General features: G+C 37.0%; 2 protein-coding genes across 2 annotated transcripts; one reads left to right on the top strand and one right to left on the bottom strand.

Annotated features, from left to right (window-relative positions):
- Nucleotides 1-3: 3 nt before the first annotated feature.
- LOC124641724 lies at nucleotides 4-25,245 on the bottom strand. Its single transcript, XM_047179890.1, has 8 exons — nucleotides 24,669-25,245; nucleotides 12,966-13,079; nucleotides 10,784-10,936; nucleotides 10,122-10,313; nucleotides 9,525-9,779; nucleotides 9,094-9,120; nucleotides 1,421-1,601; nucleotides 4-298 (listed from the first exon to the last, which is right to left on the bottom strand). The coding sequence occupies exons 1-8, from the start codon at nucleotides 25,243-25,245 to the stop codon at nucleotides 4-6; spliced, it is 1,794 nt and encodes a 597-aa protein (XP_047035846.1).
- On the top strand, nucleotides 3,708-8,387 carry LOC124641877. The gene is made up of 6 exons (XM_047180129.1): nucleotides 3,708-3,759; nucleotides 4,645-4,755; nucleotides 5,268-5,408; nucleotides 6,814-7,008; nucleotides 7,650-7,904; nucleotides 8,197-8,387. The coding sequence occupies exons 1-6, from the start codon at nucleotides 3,708-3,710 to the stop codon at nucleotides 8,385-8,387; spliced, it is 945 nt and encodes a 314-aa protein (XP_047036085.1).
- Nucleotides 25,246-25,251: the final 6 nt, after the last annotated feature.

Genomic DNA, 25,251 nt, shown 5'->3' with positions numbered 1-25,251 from the left:
TATTTAGCTGGTCCAGGTTATATTGGATATTTTGCTTGTGTTCGCTTTAGGAATGATATTCCCAACGTAAGTTGAACTTCGCTGATGTATCCATGATAGGATACAGGGGGTCATGTAAGTTGGTTGTGTTATCAGGAATGAGTGTCCTGATAATGATGCGTGGGTTTGGGTGTTGAGGGGGAAGGTAGAATCGGAGGAGGGGGATGTGTCGACCAAGATGAAGGTCATTATGTAGAAGTGATGTGCCAAGTCTACGATAGAGTACCTAGGATTCGGCATACATTGGTACTTGCCTGATCTGGAATCGTACCCATGCACTCATACTTGAGAGGTTGGTTTCTTTATGATGATGTCCTCCTAGCCGATTATCGGCTACGACGGCTGTTCTCACGTAAGGAGATTAGCCAACTACGCAGGACATATTATAGTGCACGAGCATTTGCGCAGACACAGGTGCACTCACTATTCCTTAACTTTCATAGCCCGATGGGACGGTAATCCGACACGACCGGAGAGAGATCAGGCGCAGGACCGACATTTACGTGCTCTCCGATGCACGGGTGTATCAATCACCAACTTCCAGGCTCCGGGCTGCTTTGTGAAAGTCTTCTAAAACCCACAAAGCGATTTCGGCCCGACTCGGGAATCGAACCCGAGACCTCGTGCTCAGCAGCCGCACTTGCGACAGCTAGACCAACGAGGCAGTTTCTTTATAAAATATGTATTACTATATGATTTTTAATGTTATAATATTTATGCATAGTGTTTTCCAACGGCCTTGATGCCTGATTTAAATGAATAAATTTTACCTACTAGGCCACCACGACTTTAGATATTATTAACGTGAATAAGTGGTACCTTTTTAATGATAATATTTTCATACATTTAGTCTTATACTAGCTCTTTTCCCGGGGATAAACTATAACCATGTTACTCGAGTATGGTCTAGCCGTCATTAGACCTGTCGTCCTGTATGGATCGGAGTGTTGTGCATTGAAAAAGAGGGATGAGAAGAGAGTGCATGTAGCAGAAATGAGAATGCTGAGTTGGATGTGTGGTGTTACACGAATGGGTAAAGTGAGGAATGATTACATTAGAGGAAGTCTGAAAGTAGCGCCAGTTACAGAAAAGATGAGAAGTAGAAGATTGTCGTGGTATGGGCATGTAATGAGGAGGGATGATACGCATGCAACAAAGTGTGTACTAAGTATGAATGTAGATGGATGGAGAGGAAGAGGAAGACCTAAGAAAAGATGGATGGATTGCCTGAAAGATGATATGAATAGGAAGGGAGTGAGTGTCAGTATGACGAGTGACAGGGGAAAATGGAAGAAAATGACATATTGCGCCGACCCCAAGTAAAATTTGGGAACAAGGCAGGAGAAAGAAGAAGAAGAAGATCTTTAAAAATCGTAAACGCCCATTAATATCTATTTCTTCATCAGCCATAGGCTGGCAGATAGGTGGATACGCTGGATCCTTCTCACAAATGAATGGAGCTGGTTTATAGCACCAGAGGTCATCCAGAAGTGCTGAACGATAGATGGCCCCGCAGTGTTCACCCGTAGTTGCGTTAGTAGGTTCACTAGGAGAGAATTTATATTAACAATCTGACTAGCAGTCAAGTCTAATGGTAGAAAAAAAGAGATTTTACTAATCTATACAATAAAGACAAAATATTAACAGAAACACTGAATAAGGGTCTTCATGATGCAAAAAACTATGTACGTGTAGCATTCACATTAAATCCTATCGCATAATTATACTTTATGATATTCTGTGGCGAATTGTAAAAAAATACCCTAATCCATTCAGTGGTTTAACCACAGGAGTCATTTTTCGTTTTTATAATTTACAATATCATGTGTAAAGCAGAGATAAAGTTAGGAGTATCGAATGTTTTGATCAGTTGACAGCTGTCAGTTTTCAAGGGAGAATGTTTGTTGTTATTAGTAACGACTGACATTAATATGGTGTTCTAATTTTCGCACATTTTTATTTTATTTACTTTGTTTGATTTTTTTTTATTTTTACGTATTTTTCTTTTTTCTTTGTGTTGATCGACATATTTATGTATATTAACCAGTATATTAACGCATTTCATTTAATGTGATTGTGAACGATACACCCGATACCTATAGGTTTTCTGGCTCAAAGCTCACGAAGTTTTGAAATTCTGGTTGATAATAATGGGTGGTATGGCGGTAACTACAGGAAGTGTGCGGCAGCGGGTTTTTTTATCACTTTTTTGTTATTATTAATAGCCGTGACAAATTGTCTGAATAAGCACTGCGGTTTAGTCAGCTGCATATATAGCGGAAATACAGTAGGTATCAATAATATAATGATGATAGTTTATTTTTCAAGTTAATATCAATGGATCACTCAGTTGTCTTTTCAAGGCCCATTCAGGTTCTGCGGGATTGTTCGAAGGAGTTACCGCGGCCCTGGTACATAAAAGGCCTACGACGGAACACGATGGATTTTTAGTCAGTAAAAGTCTGACACTCCCTCACCGCTGCTAACCCACAGCGGGAGGGGTCATTTGATGATATTTGCCATCCTTAAAAAAAATATCAAGGGATCTCTTTTAGTTGTCTTTCCAAGGCCCATTCATGTATCAAAGTGGAACCCACCACCAAAGTGGGGCCCACTGACTCCAGTGCGGCCCACTGGTTGCCTGTCGGGGTTGCGGTATTGTTCCAAAGAATTACAGTGGCGTTGGTAGATAAAGAGCTTAAGAATAACATGGTGGGTTGTCAGAAAGACTCAAACTGTCCCCCACAGCAGGAGGGGTCACTTAATGATTTCCCAGAAAAAAAGGCCCATCATCATCCTCCGAGCCTTTTTCCCAACTATGTTGAGGTCGGCTTCCAATCTAACCGGATTCAGCTGAGTACCAGAGTTTTACAAGGAACGACTGCCTATCTGACCTCCTTAACCCAGTTACCTGGGCAACCCAATACCCCTTGGTTAGACTGGTGTCAGACTTACTGGCTTCTGACTACCCGTAACGATGTAAAGGATGTTCAATGACAGCCGGACCTACAGTTTAACGTGCCATCCGAAACACAGTCATCGGTGTCTAAGATATACTTGATTTAGACTGTTAGCCACAAGCTCCTTATACGATGCCGTTTAAATAACAATCAATTAGTCAATTAGTTAACTCATTATTACAAGTATTAGGTAGGTATGTAATAATCATTAAAACGACGTGTTTACTTTATCTTTAATTTTATGAAGTCACGGTATTTACTGATGGAGTTATGACGTTTAATAATTTCTTATTTTTGTTGTTCAGTGATTGTTAAACTATTGGAATAATGTCAATAGTCAATTTTATTCTATATAATATTTCATTTCTATATAATAACAGATTATTTAAGTTCACAGTGATAAAGGATAGTTTTTGATATTTATTGTAAATATCTATGTAAATAAAACTTAAGAATGATTTGTATTAAAAAAAAAGTTAAAAGTTAAAAAAAAAACACATAAAACAGACGACAAAATACCTTTTTCTTTACTGCGGTTTCACCCCTATTTACTACCCATTGATCAAACGAATACCTACACTATTATTTAGGCTTCTATTTCGAATGATTGAGAACAACTGACTCCACACAGGTCATACACACAACCATATTAATATTATTTTCATTAACATCAAAACTGCGGAGACTCGTAGCTATTCTTTTCTTAACATGAACACTATAATAACGTGTTTTTTACTATTATTCAGCCTAAACTTTATAGGTGAGCAAGCCATATTATAATTATTATTGTTAGTTGATTCGAATTGGATAAATTAGGCTTAGAACAGTTCATACTTTTTTAAATAAGTAGTATCATTACTATATTTTATTAAAATTCAGAACTATTTGCTTGAAAAAGTAACAAACCTACCTCCAATGGTGTTGGATTAACGTCCTATCGGGCTATGAGAGTGAAGGAATAGTGAGTGCATCTGTGTCTGCGCAAATGCTTGTGCACTATAATATGCCCTGCGCATCTGGCTGATCTCCTAATGAGAATAGCCGCAATGACCGACAAACAGCTGGAACTAAATTCTTATGACGACCTCTGTGGCGCAAAGGTCACCAAGCCGGACTGCCGAATCTGAGGTCCCGGGTTCGATTCCCGGTTCGATCGACATTTGTGTGATGAGCATGCTTGTTGGTCGTGGTCTGGGTGTTTTAATATGTATTTATAAATATGTATATATGTAGCTATATGTACTTTATCAGTTGTGTTAGCACCCATAACACAAGTTAATTAATAACTTACCATGGGGCTAACCAACCGTGTGTGAAAAGGTGTCCCGACATTATTTATTATATGACCAAGCCTTTACCTTTAAATACTTAAGCATAACACTTATAACATTTTCTAGATTTTTTGAAAGAAAATAAGTTTTATTGCGCATTGCAAGACGCATATACACACTAAAAATAGATATGAACACTTACTACTGAAATAAAGAATTGCGTCTTAAAACGCGCAATACGGCTCTCTCTCAGCATTATGCTGCGACCCGAAACGAGACAGAGTCCCAGCGCTGGTTTTCAGCAATTTAATTTTAATTCATTAAAATGTTTTTCTTTTATATATATTTTGATGTAAATCTTCACTATTCAACAGAATGTTCGTTCAGATGTGATTACAAATATAGTGTAGTTGCGAAGGGATGGTTCAAACACTTCGTAGTGCCTGCTACCTGGTTCGATGCTCGACTGCGCTGTGCTCTTGAAGGTAAAACAATATTCTTTATTTTACACCAAATAATATAGAAGAAACAATATGGGACGTTACAAACAAATATGTGTGACTACCTACTTTCCAAGTATATTTTGGGCAATTATTACACCGATTTAAGATGAAGAAAAATATCTCGAGGCATTGAGCAAGTGTGGTGATTAACGCTCAATTCTTCTCTGGAGAGGAGATTGTCAATAAAAAAATATTTTTTTCTTTCGATTGGCGGCCCGTTGGGAAGGTAAAAAAAATTAATGATAGAGATAGTGAATCCATTAAAACTAATCAACACGAGTGTATTACTAAATAAGATAGTATCAAATCAGGGTGAGATAAGAGTGTAAGGCTTTTACTGACTGAAACACATCTCTGTTCCTTCTGAAGCCCTTTGTGTACCAAGGCCACATGCTTTATATTCTATTTATTATGTCCCAGATCTCTGGTAAGGTCTTTCTATAAATATTCTTCATCTTATTACGCTGTACTAAATTATTTACTTCTATCTCCAGGTGCAGTACTACTTTCTCCAATCTCACCTGAATTGGAAGCTGAAATGACACAAATTTTGAAGAATTTCTTTACATCAGAGTCTGAAGTCTTCACTGGAATCCATGCTACTATCTCAAATGGAAATTATTATTCGATGGAAGGTATGTAATATGACAACAAGGTCTTAATACTTTTTTCACTATTATGGAGTAGTTGTTCGAACTGTTAATTTGTAAAATCAATTTCTGTAACAAAAAGCCAGTAAGACTAATAATAATAATTCGCAGGGCATCTGAGGCGGATGACGGGGAGTAGCGACCCCGCGGGGCTATATATCCGAGTGCTCCAGGGAGAGTATACTGTCCCCCATCTCCGGCTTGCCGGAGTGAAGCATGACGGGGGATAGGTCTCCCGCCTCTTGGCTTGCCTTCACCGGCCGGTCAGAGTGGAGTCGCTAGAGTAGGGTTAGCAGCCCGCTCGGAGGGTAGGTGCCTCGTGGTAAGTGGCGAGTGGGCCGGTGATGCTGGATACACAGGGAGCGCGTGATCTGCGTTTAAAGTCCGCCGAGGTATCCTCACCCTTCAGCCGCTCATGTACCTGTTGCCCCCTTGTTGCGATTTAGCGACTGATTCCCGGGGGCCCAGTAAGTGAGTTGGCGAGTCTCCACCTGCCATTTTTACGTGTATTTATTACATTGTTATCAGCAGGTGCCATAGTTCCCGTAGTTTCCCCATTCCTAGTCCACTAGCATCCCATCACAATAGCCCAAGTAGTTTTCATCCATAGTTAGCAATAGTTTAGCACAGAACCGGGGATTGTCCTTGGGTACATTTCTATAGTGTATACAGGGATAATCGTCGGTTTTGTGTCACCACTTCATTAAAGTTGTCTCAAAGGGCTTCAGCGTGTTGGCTTCGGCCCCACGTTCGCCTCCCAAAAATCCGGGACTCTATAGTCCCGAGGTCTGGTAGAGACATACAAGATAATAATAATAATAATGTCGGGACACCTTTTCACACACGGTCGGTTGGCCCCATGGTAAGTTATTAATTAACTTGTGTTATGGGTGCTAACACAACTGATAAACTACATATATACATATATAAATACATATTGTAACACCCAGACCACGACCAACAAGCATGCTCATCACACAAATGTCGACCGTACCGCTTTTTTTTTTTCTTAGGCTCGAGTCGACGCGGCTAACACTTTCAGTGAGAAATAATTTTCAACTTCTACTCCATACTTAAAAGACCAGTATCACTTAAAAAGTTCGAAAAGGACGCGCGGCCACCGCGGTGGCCGCTGGCAGTGGCTGCCATTCCGGTGTGACTCGGGGCTTAGATCCGTACTGAGTCTGAGTCAGGAGACAGCAATATGAACAAACTCCTTATTCAAACTATGAAATGACTCATAACGAAATAATATTATTATCTTCTCCTGAGCTTCTAATGAGCTTCTTCTTTCATTAAAAGGCTTTTCATCGAAAACTAAAACATTTTTCACATTATCAAAGTCTGATCGCATTGCATCAAATGGTTCACACTAATTCATATTTTACAGGAATTCCAATTATCGACATTCAATTACCCTGGGCTGATAATGAACCGGATAACAAAAATAATAAAGAAAGATGTATAACTTTTAATGGTAATGGGGATCTAGCTGACCGAATGTGTGAAGACACGAGACCTTATATCTGCTATCGAGCTGGCAGTAAAGAGGCGAAGACCAATGAATGTGGGACTGTTGATAGCGGTAAACATTCACAGTAATAGTATTTAGCTGTTTTTTTTTTTAATGGGAAATCATCAAATGACTCTTCCCGCTGTGGATTAGCAGCGGTGAGGGAATGTCAGACTCTTACTGACTAAAACCCATTATGTTCCTTCGTAGGCCTTTTATGTAGCAGGGCCGCGGTAACTCTTTCGAACAATCCCGCAGCATTTAGGTGTTATCTTCCAGTTTTAACTGGATGTAGTTGAGTACCAGTGTGTTACATATAACGATTCTCTATCTGATCTCTTCAACCCAGTTACTAGGGCAGCCTTATACCCCTTTGAAGATTAGCTGTCAGATTTTGTGGCTTCTAACTACTCATAACGTCTACCAAAGATCTTCAAACGGGTATCTATCAGTTTGACTTGCCGTTAGAAACACTTAGGAACTCGGCCTGGCAAGATGATCCCGTCTTTACTCATTTAGTTAAATAAATCAAAGACATCTTATATATATTATAAAAATTTGCTGTTCGTTAGTCTGACTGAGAATTGGTGGACCGATTTGGCTTATATTGATTTTACAATCATTGTAGAGGCCCAGGGAAGGTTTAAACGCCCAACAGTGGTACGATAAAAAGGCTGTAACTACTACTACTCTCTATTTATCTTATATTTCAGAATACCGCCTCGATAAAAGAACAAAAAGTTGCTACAAGTTCCACAGAGTACCCAGAACGTTTGCTCGTGCACACTTCGCTTGTTCAGCCGAAGGCGGCCATCTTGTTATAATTAACAGCGAAACGGAAGCTAAGGTCTTGAAAGAACTCTTTGCAAAGAACCATGCTGTTACAATGCCGGGGGTGTTTTGGAAAGATGTGGCCTTTGTTGGTTTCCAAGATTGGGGTGAACGGGGAGAATGGAGAACTATTCATGGTAATGACAGAATAAGTCTGCATTAAATAATTTACAACTACAACCAATTTATTGCAACTGCAGCTGGTTGGTATTTTCGCGAAGGCCTTGATTAGGTTTCTTTACATTTTTCAATTTAGTCGAAATAATTTAATATTGTACTTAGAGATTACTGAATGAAATGGCGAAAACTGTTGAAGATACAGAAGTTAAAAACCACCTATGAGTTTATAACCTGATTCAATTGCCCATTTCAATTTAAGAAAATTTTCAAATATATCCTGATATCAACCGTTTTTTTAATTTTTTATAGGTGAAACGTTAGCAGAGGCTGGTTATGACAAGTTTTCTCTCGGTGAACCACTCAATGCAACTACTGGTGAATTCTGTGGCTCCATCTACCGGACAGCTATGCTCAATGACCTCTGGTGTGACAAACCGGCTCCTTTCATTTGTGAGAAGAATCCTGACTATCCAGCAGTCTGCCATCCTTTGACTGATTAAAAAACTAAGACAATAAAAAAGAAAGATTAACGGTGATATTATTATTATTAACTATTAAAGCGAGAGAAGTAAGGGTACATGCTAGTTGTTTTATTTTTAGTCGCTCCTTGCAGAACACTGGTACTCAGCTGTATCCAGTTGAACTGGAAGCCAACCCTAAACTAGTTGAGATAAAGCTAGGCAGATGATATATTTTATTGGGTTCAGTTTAATTAACAAACCATTTAAGTTTGAAAGACTTGTTTTTGTTTTCCTTTTCGAATCTGACAGTACTTTCTTCAATGAATAATATTTCATAGGGATCATTTGTAGAAGAAAGTTTGCGTAGGTTAGGTTTGAAAGCCTCTACGAGGTCTAAGCAGTGTTCCATCAAAGCTACCAGCATTGAACAAATCACATAACAATAATTATTAAGATTCTAAGGATGCTATACTTACACTTTTACTTCCCTTAGAGGACAGCGAACCGCAACAAGCAGCATTATATATCAAATATCATAGAATACATGGTAAAGGTAAAGCAAATAAGACCTATGTTTGATCATTTATTTGATCATCACAAATAGCAGGATATTTAGGATTCTTTTCACATATAAAAGCATGGGGTTCTTCGCAGTTAACGTCGTTCAGTTCAGCGTTTCTATATACGGAACCACAATCATCTCCACCTATGGGATTGTTGTTTGGTTCACCTTCAGCAAACGTTGCGTAGCCGGCTACTTCGATAGTTTCACCTGGAAATAAAATACGAGTATGTGCAATGTTTTTATGTCATTTGTTAAGGCGTGTTTGAACTATGTTGGAATCAGCTTCAAGTGTAGTTTTTTTCAGATTATATATTGCCAATCTTGACTTTGTAGCCTACAACTCTTGCGCATCTGCTTTGAAAATACCTAAAATTATATAACTTCTGTTATATTTTGATCAGCCTTTAAGTTTGGCACAAACTATACCAGTGTTTCAGTTGGTGCGACTACATATCTAACCTCATCAGTAATCTAATACAATTGGTTTGAGACAGAAAAAACAGATAACATTTGACCACTTTTGAATTATCCGTTTGAAAGCCCGATCAAACTATCGACTGACTTAAAGTTTCCTGAATGTATTACATGAGTCTATGTATAAAGTTGCTTACCATGAATAGTCCTCCATTCACCATCATCACCCCATTTATTCACTCCAACAAAAGCTACATACTTATCGAAGTTTCCGATCATACTGGTTGCTGGATACTTGGAGAACAACTCCTTAATGACTTGGGCTTCTTCATCATTGTTGATGATGGTAAGGTAGCCACCTTCGGCGGAGCAGGCGAGGTAGGCATGGGAGAATGTACGAGGTTCAGTGTGGAACTTGTAGCAACTTTTTGTTCGTTTGTCGTAGTTGTATTCTGAAATAGAATAATATTTTTTACACATGTTGAAAACTTTTTGTGTGCTTGCATCCTAAAGGCATCGATTTGAAAAATTCTTTCCGTTTTGGAAACTTACATTCTTACAGTAACGTATGCTATATTGTATCCCATTATGGTAGTAGTTCCCACGGCATGCGGATAAAACTCCGGAAAAACCAGTCAGTAATAAATGATTGAAACCAATATTGATGTTGTTTATTATGTTATTGATCCATAGCTTTTTTGTCTATTTGGTCTTCTACCTACCTTTCTTGCCATCTTTTAGGGATTGACATTGAAATCGAGAGTAGAATCAACAACATAATTAAGAATCTTTACCTGGTTTAGGTCCACAATCATCAATTTCTCCTGTTAAATTCTGTGGCTTGAAGCAAAAGTATGGAAGCGTCTTATTGCAATTGACATCAGACAATAATGTATCAGAATTCATCGTCAGACATTGTTCGTTATTGTTTTTATTGTCGGGTTCAGATTCTTTCCATCTGTGAGCTATTTCTGATAGTGGTATCCCTGAAGAAATAAAGGTATAAATAATATCAAAGTTAAAGGTTTTTATTTTATATAGACCTATTACAGGTGCTTAAGAAACGTCAAGTTAGTTGCGTGGTTCTAAAAAGTGGGATAACATTTTATAAGTTTACATGTAAAGACTATAAATAAAATATTCACAGATCTGACTTTGGTTGTAGAGCAAGAGCTAGTAGCATCCAGATCTCCAATTTATGATTATTTAATGAACAGGAATTTGTTTTTGTTTGTCTTTACTAAGTTCCCAAAACTAATGAACTGATTTGAAAAATTCTTACACAGTTGGGAATCTACACTATCCCCATCTACACAGATTATCTGGGTAAATATAAAATACTGGATCTGGGTAAAGTGAAAGTTCCTTGGGACGCAGAGGAAACCGCAAAAAACAACTGGTTCTCTCCCTCTCACTTCACTGTAATGAGAAAAAAATAATGAATAAATAAACATACCGTCAACTGACGAAAAATCTCCTTTGGCGAACGTGGCACTAATCCCAATGAAGACTTCCAATTCCAAGTCATCTGCTTCATCCAGAATATCGTCTATCAGTTTAGACATTACAGCTAACTTGTAAGGTGTAGATGGAGAGGCTAATATGGCACCTGCAGCACAAATAAATAATAAAAAAATAAAATAAATCTTTATTTTTCTCTTCACAAAGTTACCTTAAAAACTAAACACAGTTGCTTACAGTATGGATATGAACGTAACATTGTGAGAGACTGGTGCTTATGGTAGGTATGTCAATACCTGTATTACAGGTCACCAGGCCTCTCCCCGGTGCTAGCATTCAGTTTATACAACATTTGTTACATGGCAAGCAGGATGGTAACGAAGAGTGATAAAGCATTATACTAATACCTATTAAAAAAGTGAAACAAAAATAAAAATTAGGTTTTTGAAGCACAAGAGTGACATGAGTAGTGGTTTGACTGTGTTGATTATAATTTTTTTTTTATTTATTCTATTTATTTATTCCTTTAATTCAGGCAACTAGGGCCCATAGAAAATACAATACACAAATAACATTAAAATAATTGTAAACTAATACATACAAAAATAAAAACAATCATCAATTCTATTTGTTTACACGATTAGGCGGTGTCGTGTTGCACTGCGTGGTGTCGCGTAGCCTCCCGCGGAATCGCCGGGAAAACGACACCTTTCGGCCAAAACTGTTCCTGGAACATGTCGAGATGTTGAGTCGGCACACGTACCACAAACGACTTGAAATTAGTATTGTGTCTCGGCTCCAACTTCTCGACTCTTAAGGTCCAGTTCGTCTTGACTCGTATATACTCCACGATCTCCTCGACCTTCGTGGAGTGATGTAAACGCGAAACATACAGCTGCGTCGTCGGTATTGCGGGGCGCAGCAGCATGTTCGGACCAGTCAACGCAGTTCCGCATTAATTTCGGCTAGATGGCTTCTTCTTCCTTCTCTCCACCTTGACGAAACCATCTGCATCAGCTTTCCCTATACATGGTACAGATTGTACCGTGCCTCGGGTTCCTTCGGGCTGATTTTGTATCGCCACAGTAGCTTTAGTACAGTAGCTTTTTTTTATAATGTATGTATGAATGAAATGGCGTGTAAGCCGAGAGCAAGTCTACGTTTGAATAGAGTTGAGAGGTGAGTATGTATGTATATTTATGTGTGAATAGAGTGAAGATGTGTTTATATGCTAGCGTGGGTTATGTCAAAAGAGCATTACATTTAAATGGAAAGATTGAGTATGAATTAAAGGCATTAGGAGAAGATGAGCTATCTAAGAGGGAGAGAAATATTGTTTATTAACAACGGTAAAATATATATCTCTCTTTCCTTCTATGTATCCTACGTGGTGGTGGGGCCAACTTTCCTGATTTTTCTTCTCCACTTCTCTCTTTTATTGACGTGACTCTCGGATATCTGGCACTTCTTCATATCCTTTACCTTTACATCTCACTACCTTATGCTACTGCTCCATCTGCGTTAGCGTTAACGCTAATGTCAATGGCCAACTACACGTTACTTAGGGCATTAAAAATGCGCGTTGGCTACACTTAAACCGACACTCGAGTTATCGCTTAACGTTTAATGCTATTAATAATGCCATTTGTATAAAATGCCATTAAAACGTTGGCCACATCCGTGTAACGCCAAAATTTTACGCGTTAAGACGCAAATGGAGCAGGAGCATTAGATATAGTAATTAATGTTCTGTTTATTTAAGGTGCAAGTACATAATTGATTAATTAGCTAGCTTTAATAATTATCTTATTTATACACACATATCCTACCCAATCTACATATTTACAAAAATAATCTCACTAGCTAGTTTTGGGGTGACTTCTACATCTCCAACAGCAGATGGAAAGTTGCAGCCAGCTAATAAAACAATAAAATATTGAAAACCTGAATAAATCTCTTACGTTTCATTTATCTTTCGATATGATAGTTCTATTGTTGCTACAGCTTTTGTCGCACCTTTTGTAGCTGTTCTCACTAAAGATGAATACATATATTTCGCTGGAACGAAAAGTTACTAAGTTCGTTCTATTTTGAGATTATCGCCGTCGAACCTAGAGTTCAATAAATAAAGTCTAACTTATATTAATAGATAATTATAGAAGAAAACTTAAACTTACCTTCAAGAGAACATATGAGGCGAGCATCATACCAAGTGGCTGGTATTTCTTGATACTTGAACCAGCCTTCTGCAATACTACTGTATCTGTAGTCACATCCGAACTTCTCACTACCTTTAATAAATACATCAACAATTGTAGGTAAGTATATTAGAATATTAACAAAAATAATATATGGGTGACTATCTATGTCATAACGAGTTGAATATATTATATTCAACATCTTTGGCAGTGGTTACGGCTTGTGTTAGGGGTAGTCAGAAAGCAGTAATTCTGACAATCAGTCTTACCTAGGAGTATAGGGGTATCGGATTGTCCGCGTAACTGGGATGACGAGTTCAGATAGGGAGTCGCTCCTTGTCACACATTGGTACTGAGCTACATCAGATAAGACTAGAAACTTAAAAAAAAATCTTACCTGTAGAACCAATAAAAGTAAATGTTATTAATGCTAAACACTTAGAAATAAAAGATATGACTAAAGAAGTCTCCATTTCAAATGGAGCAAATAAAAGTATGCTAAAATAAAATAAATCTTACCCTTACTACTATTATAAAGCGAATCAATTACTTGATGATAATATTGGTCAAGGAAGCTTGTCAAATGTTACTTAATTTAGGGTTCCCTTATCATTGTAAAAAACCATCAGAAAATATTAATTTCTGTGCTCTTTACCTTACTAAAGCTATGTCTAATAATATTAACTCTGTCTGTCTGTCTGTCTCATTAAGACCAAAACTACCGAAACGGTTTCAATGTGTTTATGTACAACTTGACTTTACAAATCAATATTTATCTAAAATTTAATTCTGGAGGGTAGCGATTAGGTAGCAACTCTGGGTAAAAAAAAAAAACTCAATACTTTTGCGCCGTTTCTTCACACTGGGAAAAGTGACAGCCATCCTGATATCAGAATGGCTGTCACCTTAGGATGCTGAATATCTTCAAAACCACGAGGGTAGCAATTGGTAGCAACTAATGGTAGCTGGTAGCAATAAGGTAGCAACTATCTATATGTATTTCGAGAGGATCGGTGATTTGTGACGACCATTTTGGTAGAGAACCCAGTACATATAATAATTTAGTTGATCATTAAATTATTTATATAACACACAAGCCTTGTTTAATGCGTAAAATGCATTATTTGATATGGCAATTGTTTTTAATAAATATAATAGTTATAGATATACGACATAGAAATGGCTTAACATTGAATTGGAGTGAAATATTTTCAAAATAGAAAGTTGTATAATGTGAAAGTGCTGATAAGCAGAGTATTCCATAAGGTCCGAGTTATACATATGTAGTGTTCTATTCAAGCTTTGAGGTCATAATTTATCTGTTTAGCTTTAACCCAATTATTTTGGGGTCGGCTTCCAATCTAACGAGATGCAGCTGAACATCAGTGTTTTACATGGAGCTACTGCCTGTTTCCCCAACCCAGGGCAATATGGTACCCCATACTAAGACTGGTTTTCAAACTTTCTGGCTTCTGACTCCCTGTGACGACTGACAAAGTACGTCACCGTTATACTATTAATATATTCAAAATAAATTGTCATTCTCGTTTTAATTTTAATTCTCATCACACTTATTCTTAGCCTTATCTTACTTTAAATGTCAATTTTAATATCTAAATATCTAGGTGTCTTCAGGACACTCAATCTAAAATAAATTCAGTCACTAGAAAAGGTATATTTTAAGGTATACCTAGGTGTTTATTTCTAGCGCTTTCTCTTAAAACGACTTAATATCGATTCAAATAATGAAAATGTATAATCGAAAACTAAATGAATTGAGGCATATAAAACCTTTGATTTTCCAATTTTAAGGTAAAAAAGAGATTTCGTCTTTTTATTAAGATTTACAGCTGCTCTTAGTAAAGTATGAAGTGACAGAGTAATTTTAAAATTGAGTTTTATTGGTTTGAACATCAGGGTTTCTAAGTCAAATTAGTCCATGACTTTTAACTATTTTTATCGATATATTTTAAACACATTACTAGAAAGAGATTTATTTTGGATACATTATACCATATATAATAATGCACGTTAAATCAATGCGTTTTTTACGAACCGTATCGATAAATACCATACACTATTTTTCGATACATCGCGAGTTACCGGAGTAAGTGATGCGCTCTGGATAGCAATAATATAAACAGTTTTTTAAAGTGAAAATGGTAGGTTCCCCGGATCTACTGAACAAATTTAAAAAGCCACATTCATTGTCATTTATGAATGCCATAGGCTATAATTATTTTGCCTTGATACGGGCAGTAGGTACCTACTTCCTACGACGCTTGTTTGTACCGAATTAAATGCGATACATCGTTATCTGTCATCCAGTTTTTTTAACGGACTTCCCAAAATTCTAAATTCTATCGAGTAGGGATATTTTTGTATGTATGGATATTGGCAGTCGTTACGGGTAGTCAGAAGCCAGTAAGTCTGACACCAGTCTAACCAAGGGTTATTGGGTTGGCCGGGTAACTGGGTTGAGGGGGTCAGATAGGGCAGTAGCTCCTTGTAAAGCACTGGTACTCAGCTACATCCGGTTAGACTGGAAGCCGACCCCAATATAGTTGGGAAAAAGGCTCGGAGGATGATGATGATGATGATGGATATTTTTCAATGTTCTGTATGTGTGTATGTATAGCTTATTTAAGTAGGTACTCAAAATGATTTAGGTTTTCTCATAGCAAACGATTTCCAACAGTGTTTGATACACTAGTACCAAACATTCTTAGAAGTCGTTTTAACTTATTTTGTTAACCTGTGTATTCATATTGCTCGGCCCAGTGGACCAGATAATGTACGGACAAACACACTGACGTTAAGCGGCCGTGACTTTGTTGTGTATTATTAGATTTTTCTATGTATGCAGGTATATCACTACGACATTATAAAACAAAGAAGTCCTGCTTGTTTGTGTATCAGTTCGCGTTGAACTCATCATCATAATTCTTATTCTTTAAGGCACACTAAACAGTAAATACATACGAGATACAGACAGTTATGTACAACGGCGAGCTTAACCCAGAATTGGGTTCTCTTACAGCCAACCTTAAAGCGATAGAGATATTCGATAGAAGTAGGGTCAATTAAATGTGCACAACAAATATGAAATACTAAACAAATATTAAACAAATATCATCATCTCCCGAGCCTTTTCCCAACTTCCCTCCGGTTAGGCTTCCAGTCTAACCGGATCTCAAAAACTAGTAGTATAAAAATATTCTCATTAATAATTAAAGGTACATGACGTGAAGTCGAAAAGGTTTGCTTTTTATAAATCAAAGTATAAATCGCGATGTTTTTATTTATAGAATAAATTGATTATTCATTAAAAATTGTCAACTTGTCAGTCTTAAATGCCTTAAAGCGCTTTCATACTACAAGAATTTAAGGATTTTAATAAGTTACGTTTGTGATACATTCCACGCGGCATAAAATATGTGACGTAGTAGTAGTTCTTGACAATAAAAATATTGATAGAAAGCTATCATACATTATTATATTACATATTATATACACTTTTTTTTTAACGATGGCAAACATCATCAAATGCCCCCCTCCCGCTGTCGTTTAGCAGCGGTGAGAGAGTGTCAGATTTTTACTAACAAAAAATCCATCGTGTTCCTTCGTAGGAGTTTTATGTACCAGGGCCGCGGTAACTCTTTCTAACAATCCCGCAGCCACATATTAATTAATTTAATGTTAGATAGTACGGGTATATCCCTTATAAATTAATGTTTTAAAAATTGCAACAAAAGCATCACCGCCCACCAGAATGTGAGTTATTCCCAATTTGTCATTAGTACCATTTGGTCACCAACTATTTTTTCCATACACCAATTCCCAATTGGTCATTCGAGCAAAATAAAGAATTTAATATTTAAATTTTGAGTTTCATATCGTCACCCGTATACAATTTCACGTAGCAGAGTACCGTCAGAAATAAAAGTGTTAGAAGAAATTTTAAATTAAAACCTTCTATGTAGGTAAAGGTTTTTAATAGCTCTCCTATAAATAGAATAAAATTTACATTAAAACATAGGTAAAGACAACATGGGTATTAGTTGGTACAATAATTACAATAGTTAGGCTTTTTAAACTAAGCAGTAAGTAACAAAATATGGGATAATGATGACTCGCACACATTTTATAAATCCGAAAATGTGACTCGATACTTTTTGCATGGTACCAGGAGAGTACTAGGAGCCCATCACTAGCAAAGAGATTGTATACATAAAAATGTTCACAAACAAGAAAATTCACAAATATAAAATGAAATTAACAAAATAATTTAAATCTAGTCAGCGTGCGAGACAACTGTCAACGATGCAAATTTGGTATATGTGAACATTTATCTATAAATTAATTAGTATGTAAAACGTAAAATCGTGACACTTTTGAGGGCGACTGCTATCCTCCTGTAAGTTATGCAGTCCTAGTACCATGGTGGGCAGTTGCGTGGACACTCGTTAATTGGTATATTCGAAAAAAACATAACCAACTACCAAATAAAAATAAAAAAACATATTACTATATTGTAAAGCTTTTCTTGTTGACAGTACTTTTTACAAAATAAAGTACGGATGACGAAACGGGGCTAAGCAAAATAATATATTTTGTGGAATGACAAACTGAGACACGTTTTTTATGGATGCCATATCACTAAAATGACGAATTGGGCATAACTCCAGAATGAGTGTCATTTTTTTGTGGTCACTCGTAGGTACGCGCTGCAACGCCCATATCTGAAAAACCAAGTAGGTAAATCCAGTAATAGGAAACAGTCTCATCACTCAGCTATCAATTATCGCTCCAAATTATTTTAATGACTGTTTCAAAATGGCACACAAATATACAGTATATCATGAAACAGTCATGGTGGCCTAGTGAATAAAGAACCAACTTCTCATATGAGTGTGTGAGTTCGATTCCAGGCCAGGCAAGTACCAATGCAGCATTTCTAAGTTTGTATGTACTTTCTAAGTATATCTCAGGGCCTATGCACACCAGGTTTTTTAAACGTTTTTAGCGATACAGACGCGATACGCACGCAAGTCAAACGCAGCCTGTAGACCTTTGCACACCTGTATAAATACAGACGCGCGTGTGTAGCGATACAGACGCGATGCAAACGCGCGTTTGTATCGATGCAGACGCGCCGGTGCCTCGCGTTTACAACAAACTGCTCTGCAGGATAAAAACGCGCCGGCGACGCGCGTTCCCAACAAGCCCAGCAGTGGGAAGATGAAAAAGATGTAACTTAACTATGTATTTCAAAATGGTAGACAATATACACATTTATATAGGTAATCAAAAGAATTCCTATAAAATGTAAATGTTACCTCTTTTTCTAAATCAGAAATAAACTTCTCAATCTGTGTTCGACATATGACTGTCGAACATTTGGAGAGCTCTAGACTGCAATCAAAATAATGGTGTACCAACATTGAACGATAAGAGCAAAAAGCGGACAGATAACGGATTGGCTTTTTCTAACCAGCCGAGGTATTTCAGCGGTTTTACAGTGAGCTGAAAAACATATGGAGTGGGTACTTTTTGATTATTTTTTGATGAGTTGTAATTCTAGGTGTATCTTATTATTTAATTTTAGGTACCGGACAGCAATGCTTGTAAGACACACAAACGTTTTGAGTTTAATAACATTTTGAATACAATTCTCAATAACTTTTCTTTTTATTCTGAATCTAGCAGCTGGCCGCAGGTTTACCTTCCCACCGAGTGGATATTTTTCTACTTTATAAGGGCAACCTAAAACTGAAATGATCTTTTGTATTAATATTTAGATACTTAGATCTGTGCGCACAAACAAACGATTTGTTAAGATAAATATATATATAATTGGAGCTGCCTGTAATGGTAAATGTATGTAGATAAACTGCCTCGTTGGTCTAGCTGTCGCAAGTGTGGCTGCTGAGCACGAGGTCTCGGGTTCCATTCCCGAGTCGGGCCGAAATCGCTTTGTGGGTTTTAGAAGACATTCACAAAGCAGCCCGGAGCCTGGAAGCTGGTGATTGATACACCCGTGCATCGGAGAGCACGTAAATGTCGGTCCTGCGCCTGATCTCTCTCCGGTCGTGTCGGATTACCGTCCCATCGGGCTATGAGAGTTAAGGAATAGTGAGTGCACCTGTGTCTGCGCAAATGCTCGTGCACTATAATATGTCCTGCGTAGTTGGCTAATCTCCTTACATGAGAACAGCCGCCGTAGCCGATAATCGGCTAGGAGGACATCATCATCATCATCATCATGTAGATAAATAAATAAATAATAAGTTATTAGAAAGCGACGCGGAGGTTTACATTTTCTTTCGAATAAGATAAATTTGAACTTCCTCATTTCCTAACAATACACTAAAAAACGTCCTCATAATTTAAAACAAAATAATTCAAAAGAAGTCCAAGTACAATAAATCTTTCGTAGCTCCATGTGAAAACGGATGCTCTTTCAGTTTAAATAAACTGACGGTTTGCGAGGGAACGCGGTTATTTCAGGGAAAATGTTCCAGAAAATTGCGCTAGCCGGATTGTATGTACGTTTTCATTCAAACTGTAGACCTCAGAAATAGCTTTATTGCGTCACTGCTTTCAATGAAACTAATGAAGTTAGTTCTTTTGAAATTGGTCAAAATGTGCTTCGTGTGAATTTTCTTTTGAGTTGCATTTTTTTTTTTAATGTGTCTTTTGGTTTTTTTTTTTTTAAATCTTTTATTTTTAGAGGCTTAAACGCTGCTGCGTTATGCCAGCCTCGTAAGGTTTTACACAAATTAAATTAAAAAAACACATAATAAACTCGATATACAAATTAATCAATAAAAAATTTAGTGAATTGAATTAAATATTGTGCATTCAAAGACTCGATGCCAGAGCCATTCGATATAATCGATGGCGACATGCACAATGACAAATCCCACGCCTTACTTGAGAGACAACCCGAAACAGAATATAAAAAATTAACTAAGGATTGAATGAAAAAATAAATTAAAATAAACTGATAATAAAATACACGAACTAAAAAGAATCTCTCCTCAAAAACACATCTTTTACAAATTTATAGATAGCAACACTCTGTTCCGAGAGAGGTCTCCCAAGCAAAACATTAACTCCACCACTATACATATCGCTACCGATCACCGTACACAGCTGTAGCCTCAAGTCGTCGAATGCACAACATTCTAACAGAATGTGGTATAAGTCGTCCACTACTTGATGAGTGCAGGTATTGCATAACGGGGATGGTTTCACACCCATCAAGTGCAGAAACCTATTAGCAGGCACATGGCCTGACCTTATTCTAAATGCTAACACTAAAAGTTCTCTCGGCATGTTACCCACGTCAAACCAAGGAGCTCGAGGCAGATCATGCTGAATAGTTCTGTACCACAGACCTTTTCTTGCTGTAACAAAACTAAAATGTTCCTCCCACAAATTATGACAAAACTTTTTCATGTGAGGAATAAGCTCAGTAAAATAAGGGTCACCGGGAATAACTATGCCATCAGCAATAGCCTCGGAAGCTAGCTTGTCAGCCATTTCATTTCCCGGGACACCTATGTGAGAAGTTATCCATTGAATTTTAATATTTACAAGTTGTTTCTGAAGAAATTGTATACTCTTTAATGCCTCGTATGCAATCGGCATGCCTCGAACTCCGGATACACAACGAATCAAATGCTGTAAAGCGCTCTTGGAGTCGGTCATAATCACAACATTCTTATACGGCAAACTGTGAACATAGGACAAAGCTTCTACTATAGCCGTTAATTCAGCTCTCATGATACAGGCGTCATTGCACAATTTAAATTTCATACTAGTGTTTGTTTGGACATCAAAAAATGCTGCGCCAACACCATGAACACTTTTAGAGCCATCGGTAAATATAAAATAATAACTATCGTATCTACATCTAAACATATTAGAAATCAACATTCTTAAATTTGCCACACTCATTGAACGCTTTGGTACACCTAATTCGTCAACATTACAAATAACACAATCTCGAATATTAATATTTGATACCCAAGTATCCAAGCTATACATGTCTAATATAGGGGACTTATGCACAATATTGTTATTGAACTTATTATGAATATCAATCAAAATGGGTTTATTCTTATTCCTCCAATATGCATTGGTGCACAAAACAGATAGTTCTTGTAATAAAGATAAAGTTGCATCATTGGAAAAGGAGCTCAACCTCAGCCAATACCTGCAGGCTAGCCAATATCTCCTCACAAATAGTGGTGACACGCAGAGCTCACTCTCCATCACACAAATAGGTGTTGAACGAATGAAACCACCACAAATTCTTAATGCACGATTTTGTAAAACATCTAGTTTATACAAATGCGTCTTAGCACTATTACCGTATAAAAAACTAGCATAATCAATTCGACTTCTAACAAGTGAGATGTACAGTCTCCTTAAATGTTTCGGATGAATGCCCCAAGATTTCCCAGCTAAAGTTTTAAGAATATTTAAATATTTGTAAGCTTTCTCACATGTCTCGTTTATGTGAGCTGCCCAACGAAGTGATGAATCAAGCCACAACCCCAGATATTTAATTTTATCAACAACTTTCAATTCCTTTTTATTAATACTAATGTGGACATTCGTTAAGCACCTAGACCTACTAAACAGACAAACATTTGATTTTGATTCCGACAGAAATAATCCCATCTCACCTAAATTTTTAACAAGAACATCTAAAGCTGTGTACAAGTGACTGATGGCTGAATCTAAATTATGTTTACTTGAAGACACATAGAGAACAAAATCGTCTGCATACTGTGATACATTACAGCTAGTGATTGATTTAGAAATATTCATAGTTGCAATATTAAACAGGAGAGGAGATAATGGGTCACCTTGAGCTAAACCTACACTTGCCTGTCTTACTAGGATACCATCCATTCCCGTATCGATTTGTAAATACCTTTGACTCAAATAATTAAAAATATATGTACAAAGCTTCCCCCCAACCCCAATTCTATTTAACAAGGAAATCATTCTATTAATATTTACATTATTATAAGCGTTATTTATATCAACAAAACATGCAATAGTGGCCATATTTTTAGAAAACCCAATCTGAATGGATGATATTAACCGTGTTAGGTTGTCCAAGCACGAGCGTGACCTACGAAAACCAACAGTGGAAGGAGACAAAAGGTATGATTTCTCTACGAACCATTCAAGACGTTTCAGTAAAACTCCATGAAATACTTTACATGGGCAAGACATTAGGGAAATAGGCCGCAGGGAATTAGAACTATTGGGGTCTCTACCGGGCTTAGGAATCGGAACTACCTTTATGCTTCTCCACTGGTTTGGTATTATACCAGTTTGTAGTATTAAATTATATATATGTAACAAAAACTTTTTACCTGTAACAGACAAATTGAAAAGCATAGAATAAGATATATTATCTACGCCTGGCGACGTATCTTTGTGCTTCAAGCAATTTAACAATTCAAACAATGTTATATCTTCTTCCATGGCACATGAACCCTCCATAAAAAGTGGTGGTTCCTCGCAAGCTAAATCAGGTGTCAAGGATTGTAATAGCTCTCTGCATTTGTCAGAATCAACACAACGGTTACCATACCTCCCACCTTTTACCCATCTCATTCTTTTCCACATCTCTGACGCGGATGTTTCTGAATCAATACTCGTGCAGAATTCCTTCAAGCCCGTAGAACGAGCTTTGCCAACCAATTTTCGGGCTGTATTTATTTTAGCCATATACATATCATAATTATCTGGAATAGGATTACGTCTTAATTTTGCCAATGCCCAGCGTCTCTCGGCTACGGCCTTAGACAACTCTGAAGTCCAATAAGGTTTCGGTACAAATTTTGCTGTAGGATCCTGACAGATTTTAATCCATGGAATTGTCTCTTCAGCTACCTGATCAATTTTGGATGCAAATAAGTTATAAGATTCCTGAACACTCAACGAAAGATCTACATTAGCGAACGCTTCTTCCGATTTTTCGCGGTATTCACTCCACCGAGCTTGCTTAAAGTTACGTCGCTTTATGAAATTATTTACAGATTCATAACCGTACTTCATTTTGATTACGATGTGATCACTGCCTAGTGACTCATTTGTAGTCTCCCAAGACATTTTTGTAGCTAGATCAGTAGAAACAAATGAAGCATCTGGAGAAGATTGTTGTAAAAATCCATTAACAGACTTAATTCTTGTAGCATTTCCATCATTCAAACACAAATAATCTTTATCAAAATAAGCGTCATATACCATCTCTCCCCGTCGATCAGTCTTATTTGACCAGGTTATATGATGCGCATTAAAATCACCAACAATAAATGTTTCTTTATCAAATCTGTTAAAAATATAATGCCAGTCGGACTGATTAGTAATAGATGAGGGGGGGCAATAAATTGAAATAATGTTCTTTATTCCAGGCACATTAAAAACTTCGACGATGATCATCTCAATACTAGAATTGGGATGTACAACATCTCTGTGCAAGACTTTAATTGACTTATGCGTTATAACACATACACCTCCATAGGAATCCAATCTATCCTTTCTGATAATTTTATAGTTACTAATATTTAAAGATTTGTCAGAAGATAACCAAGTTTCACTTACAACAGCAATGTGTATCTTTTCCCGTAGTAACAAACATTGAAAATCATCTGTTTTAGGGCTTAAACTGTTCGCATTCCACTGTAGAATGGTAACAACTCTATTTTTTGTGTTGAAGTTCTTATCCATTGTTAGAGCACCCTAGTACCTCCAGCAAAAAATCAACACTCAGAAAACTCTTCAGGAATGACTTTAATTCTGTAGTAAAATATTTTATAACTGCTATTATTTTGGCTTCCATGCAACTGTTTCCACTAAAAATTTCTTTTATATTCTTCAAAAATCGTTTTAGACTGAAATCATGCTTTTTACGAGATTTATCACCTGATTGGGACTCAGTATTCTCTATATTTTCTGCCAAAAATTCCGATATCTCTTCATCCTCAACTGGGCATCTTATTTTTTTACGCCTACCTTTCTTGACTTTTGTAATTTTATTTTTGAGAGTCTTCTTAGAACGAACCAAAAGTTTATTCGAATTCAGAATAGGAGACATTCTATCTTCATCCGAATTTTCAGTAGGCAGGAATGACTGCTTGACAACATCTGAATAGGATTTTCCAGCCTTTACCTCGGCTCTAGTAAATTCATCGACAGTAAATAAATTCGGACTAGGTACTACTACATTCTTATTTTCTTTATTTTTAATAAGAGCCATTTTGTATGTGCAATTATGTTTGCACATTATATCTCTAATTTCTTTTTCACGTAAAAATGCCGGGCACTTGCTTTTCACCATAGACATGTGGTCTCCTTTACAATTAACACATTGAAAATTAATTGTTTTACAATTGTCATGCTCGCCACCACATTTCGGACAAATCTGCTTTTTATTAGGACAAAATGCTTTAATATGTCCGTATTTCCAGCATTTTGAACACTGGGTAACAAGGAAATTAAAAGGCAATACTTCCATCCTCATACCGTACGCAAAAACAAACGGAGGTAAAATAGGACCTTGAAAACAAATGCGAATACTCGCACTTGCAACCCATTTGCCTTCATCGTTTCTCCGGCTTAAACGTTTTACGGATAAAATATCAACCTCACATTCTAGTATGTCCTTAATGCTATTGTCATCCAGATCGAGGTCTATTTCTTTAATTAAGCCGTAGGAAACATTTACCTCATTAGTCTTCTTACAGACCCATCCTCTTTGTTTGATAGATGCAGAAGATAATAGTTTATCTGCAGCATAGTTACTTTTAAATCTAATCAAAATTTTGTATGGACTTTTGTAAACAATCCTCATTATTTCCGGAATTTTTTCAGTACTTAATAATTTTGCTAGCGTAATCTGTTTCGGAAGGACTTCTTTTGATATAACCGATACTTCAACATATTCAGGATTATCACTCACGAACGATTTTCCTGGAGAAAATCCAGAACGCGGTGTAGTAACTTTAGCTTTCTTACCACGCTTTCCCACCGTAATGAACTCTCCATTCTGTATATCATCATCCGGACTTGAATCATCTCTGCCTCTTTTATTCCCAACTTTCAAATTGCTTTCAGTGTCACCCTCTTCTAAATCAGACGTACCATCAGTATTGTGTATCATAGCTCGTAAGGTCACAGAGCTAGAATGACAGCTGCTACCGTCCTCCTCGTCGCAACCGCTTTCCATTATTTA

The sequence above is a fragment of the Helicoverpa zea genome, chromosome 23 (genome assembly GCF_022581195.2).
Source record: "Helicoverpa zea isolate HzStark_Cry1AcR chromosome 23, ilHelZeax1.1, whole genome shotgun sequence".
Lineage (NCBI taxonomy): Eukaryota > Metazoa > Arthropoda > Insecta > Lepidoptera > Noctuidae > Helicoverpa > Helicoverpa zea.
The sequence above is the reverse complement of the archived record's forward strand: the minus strand, read 5'-3'. Positions and strand labels throughout refer to the sequence as shown.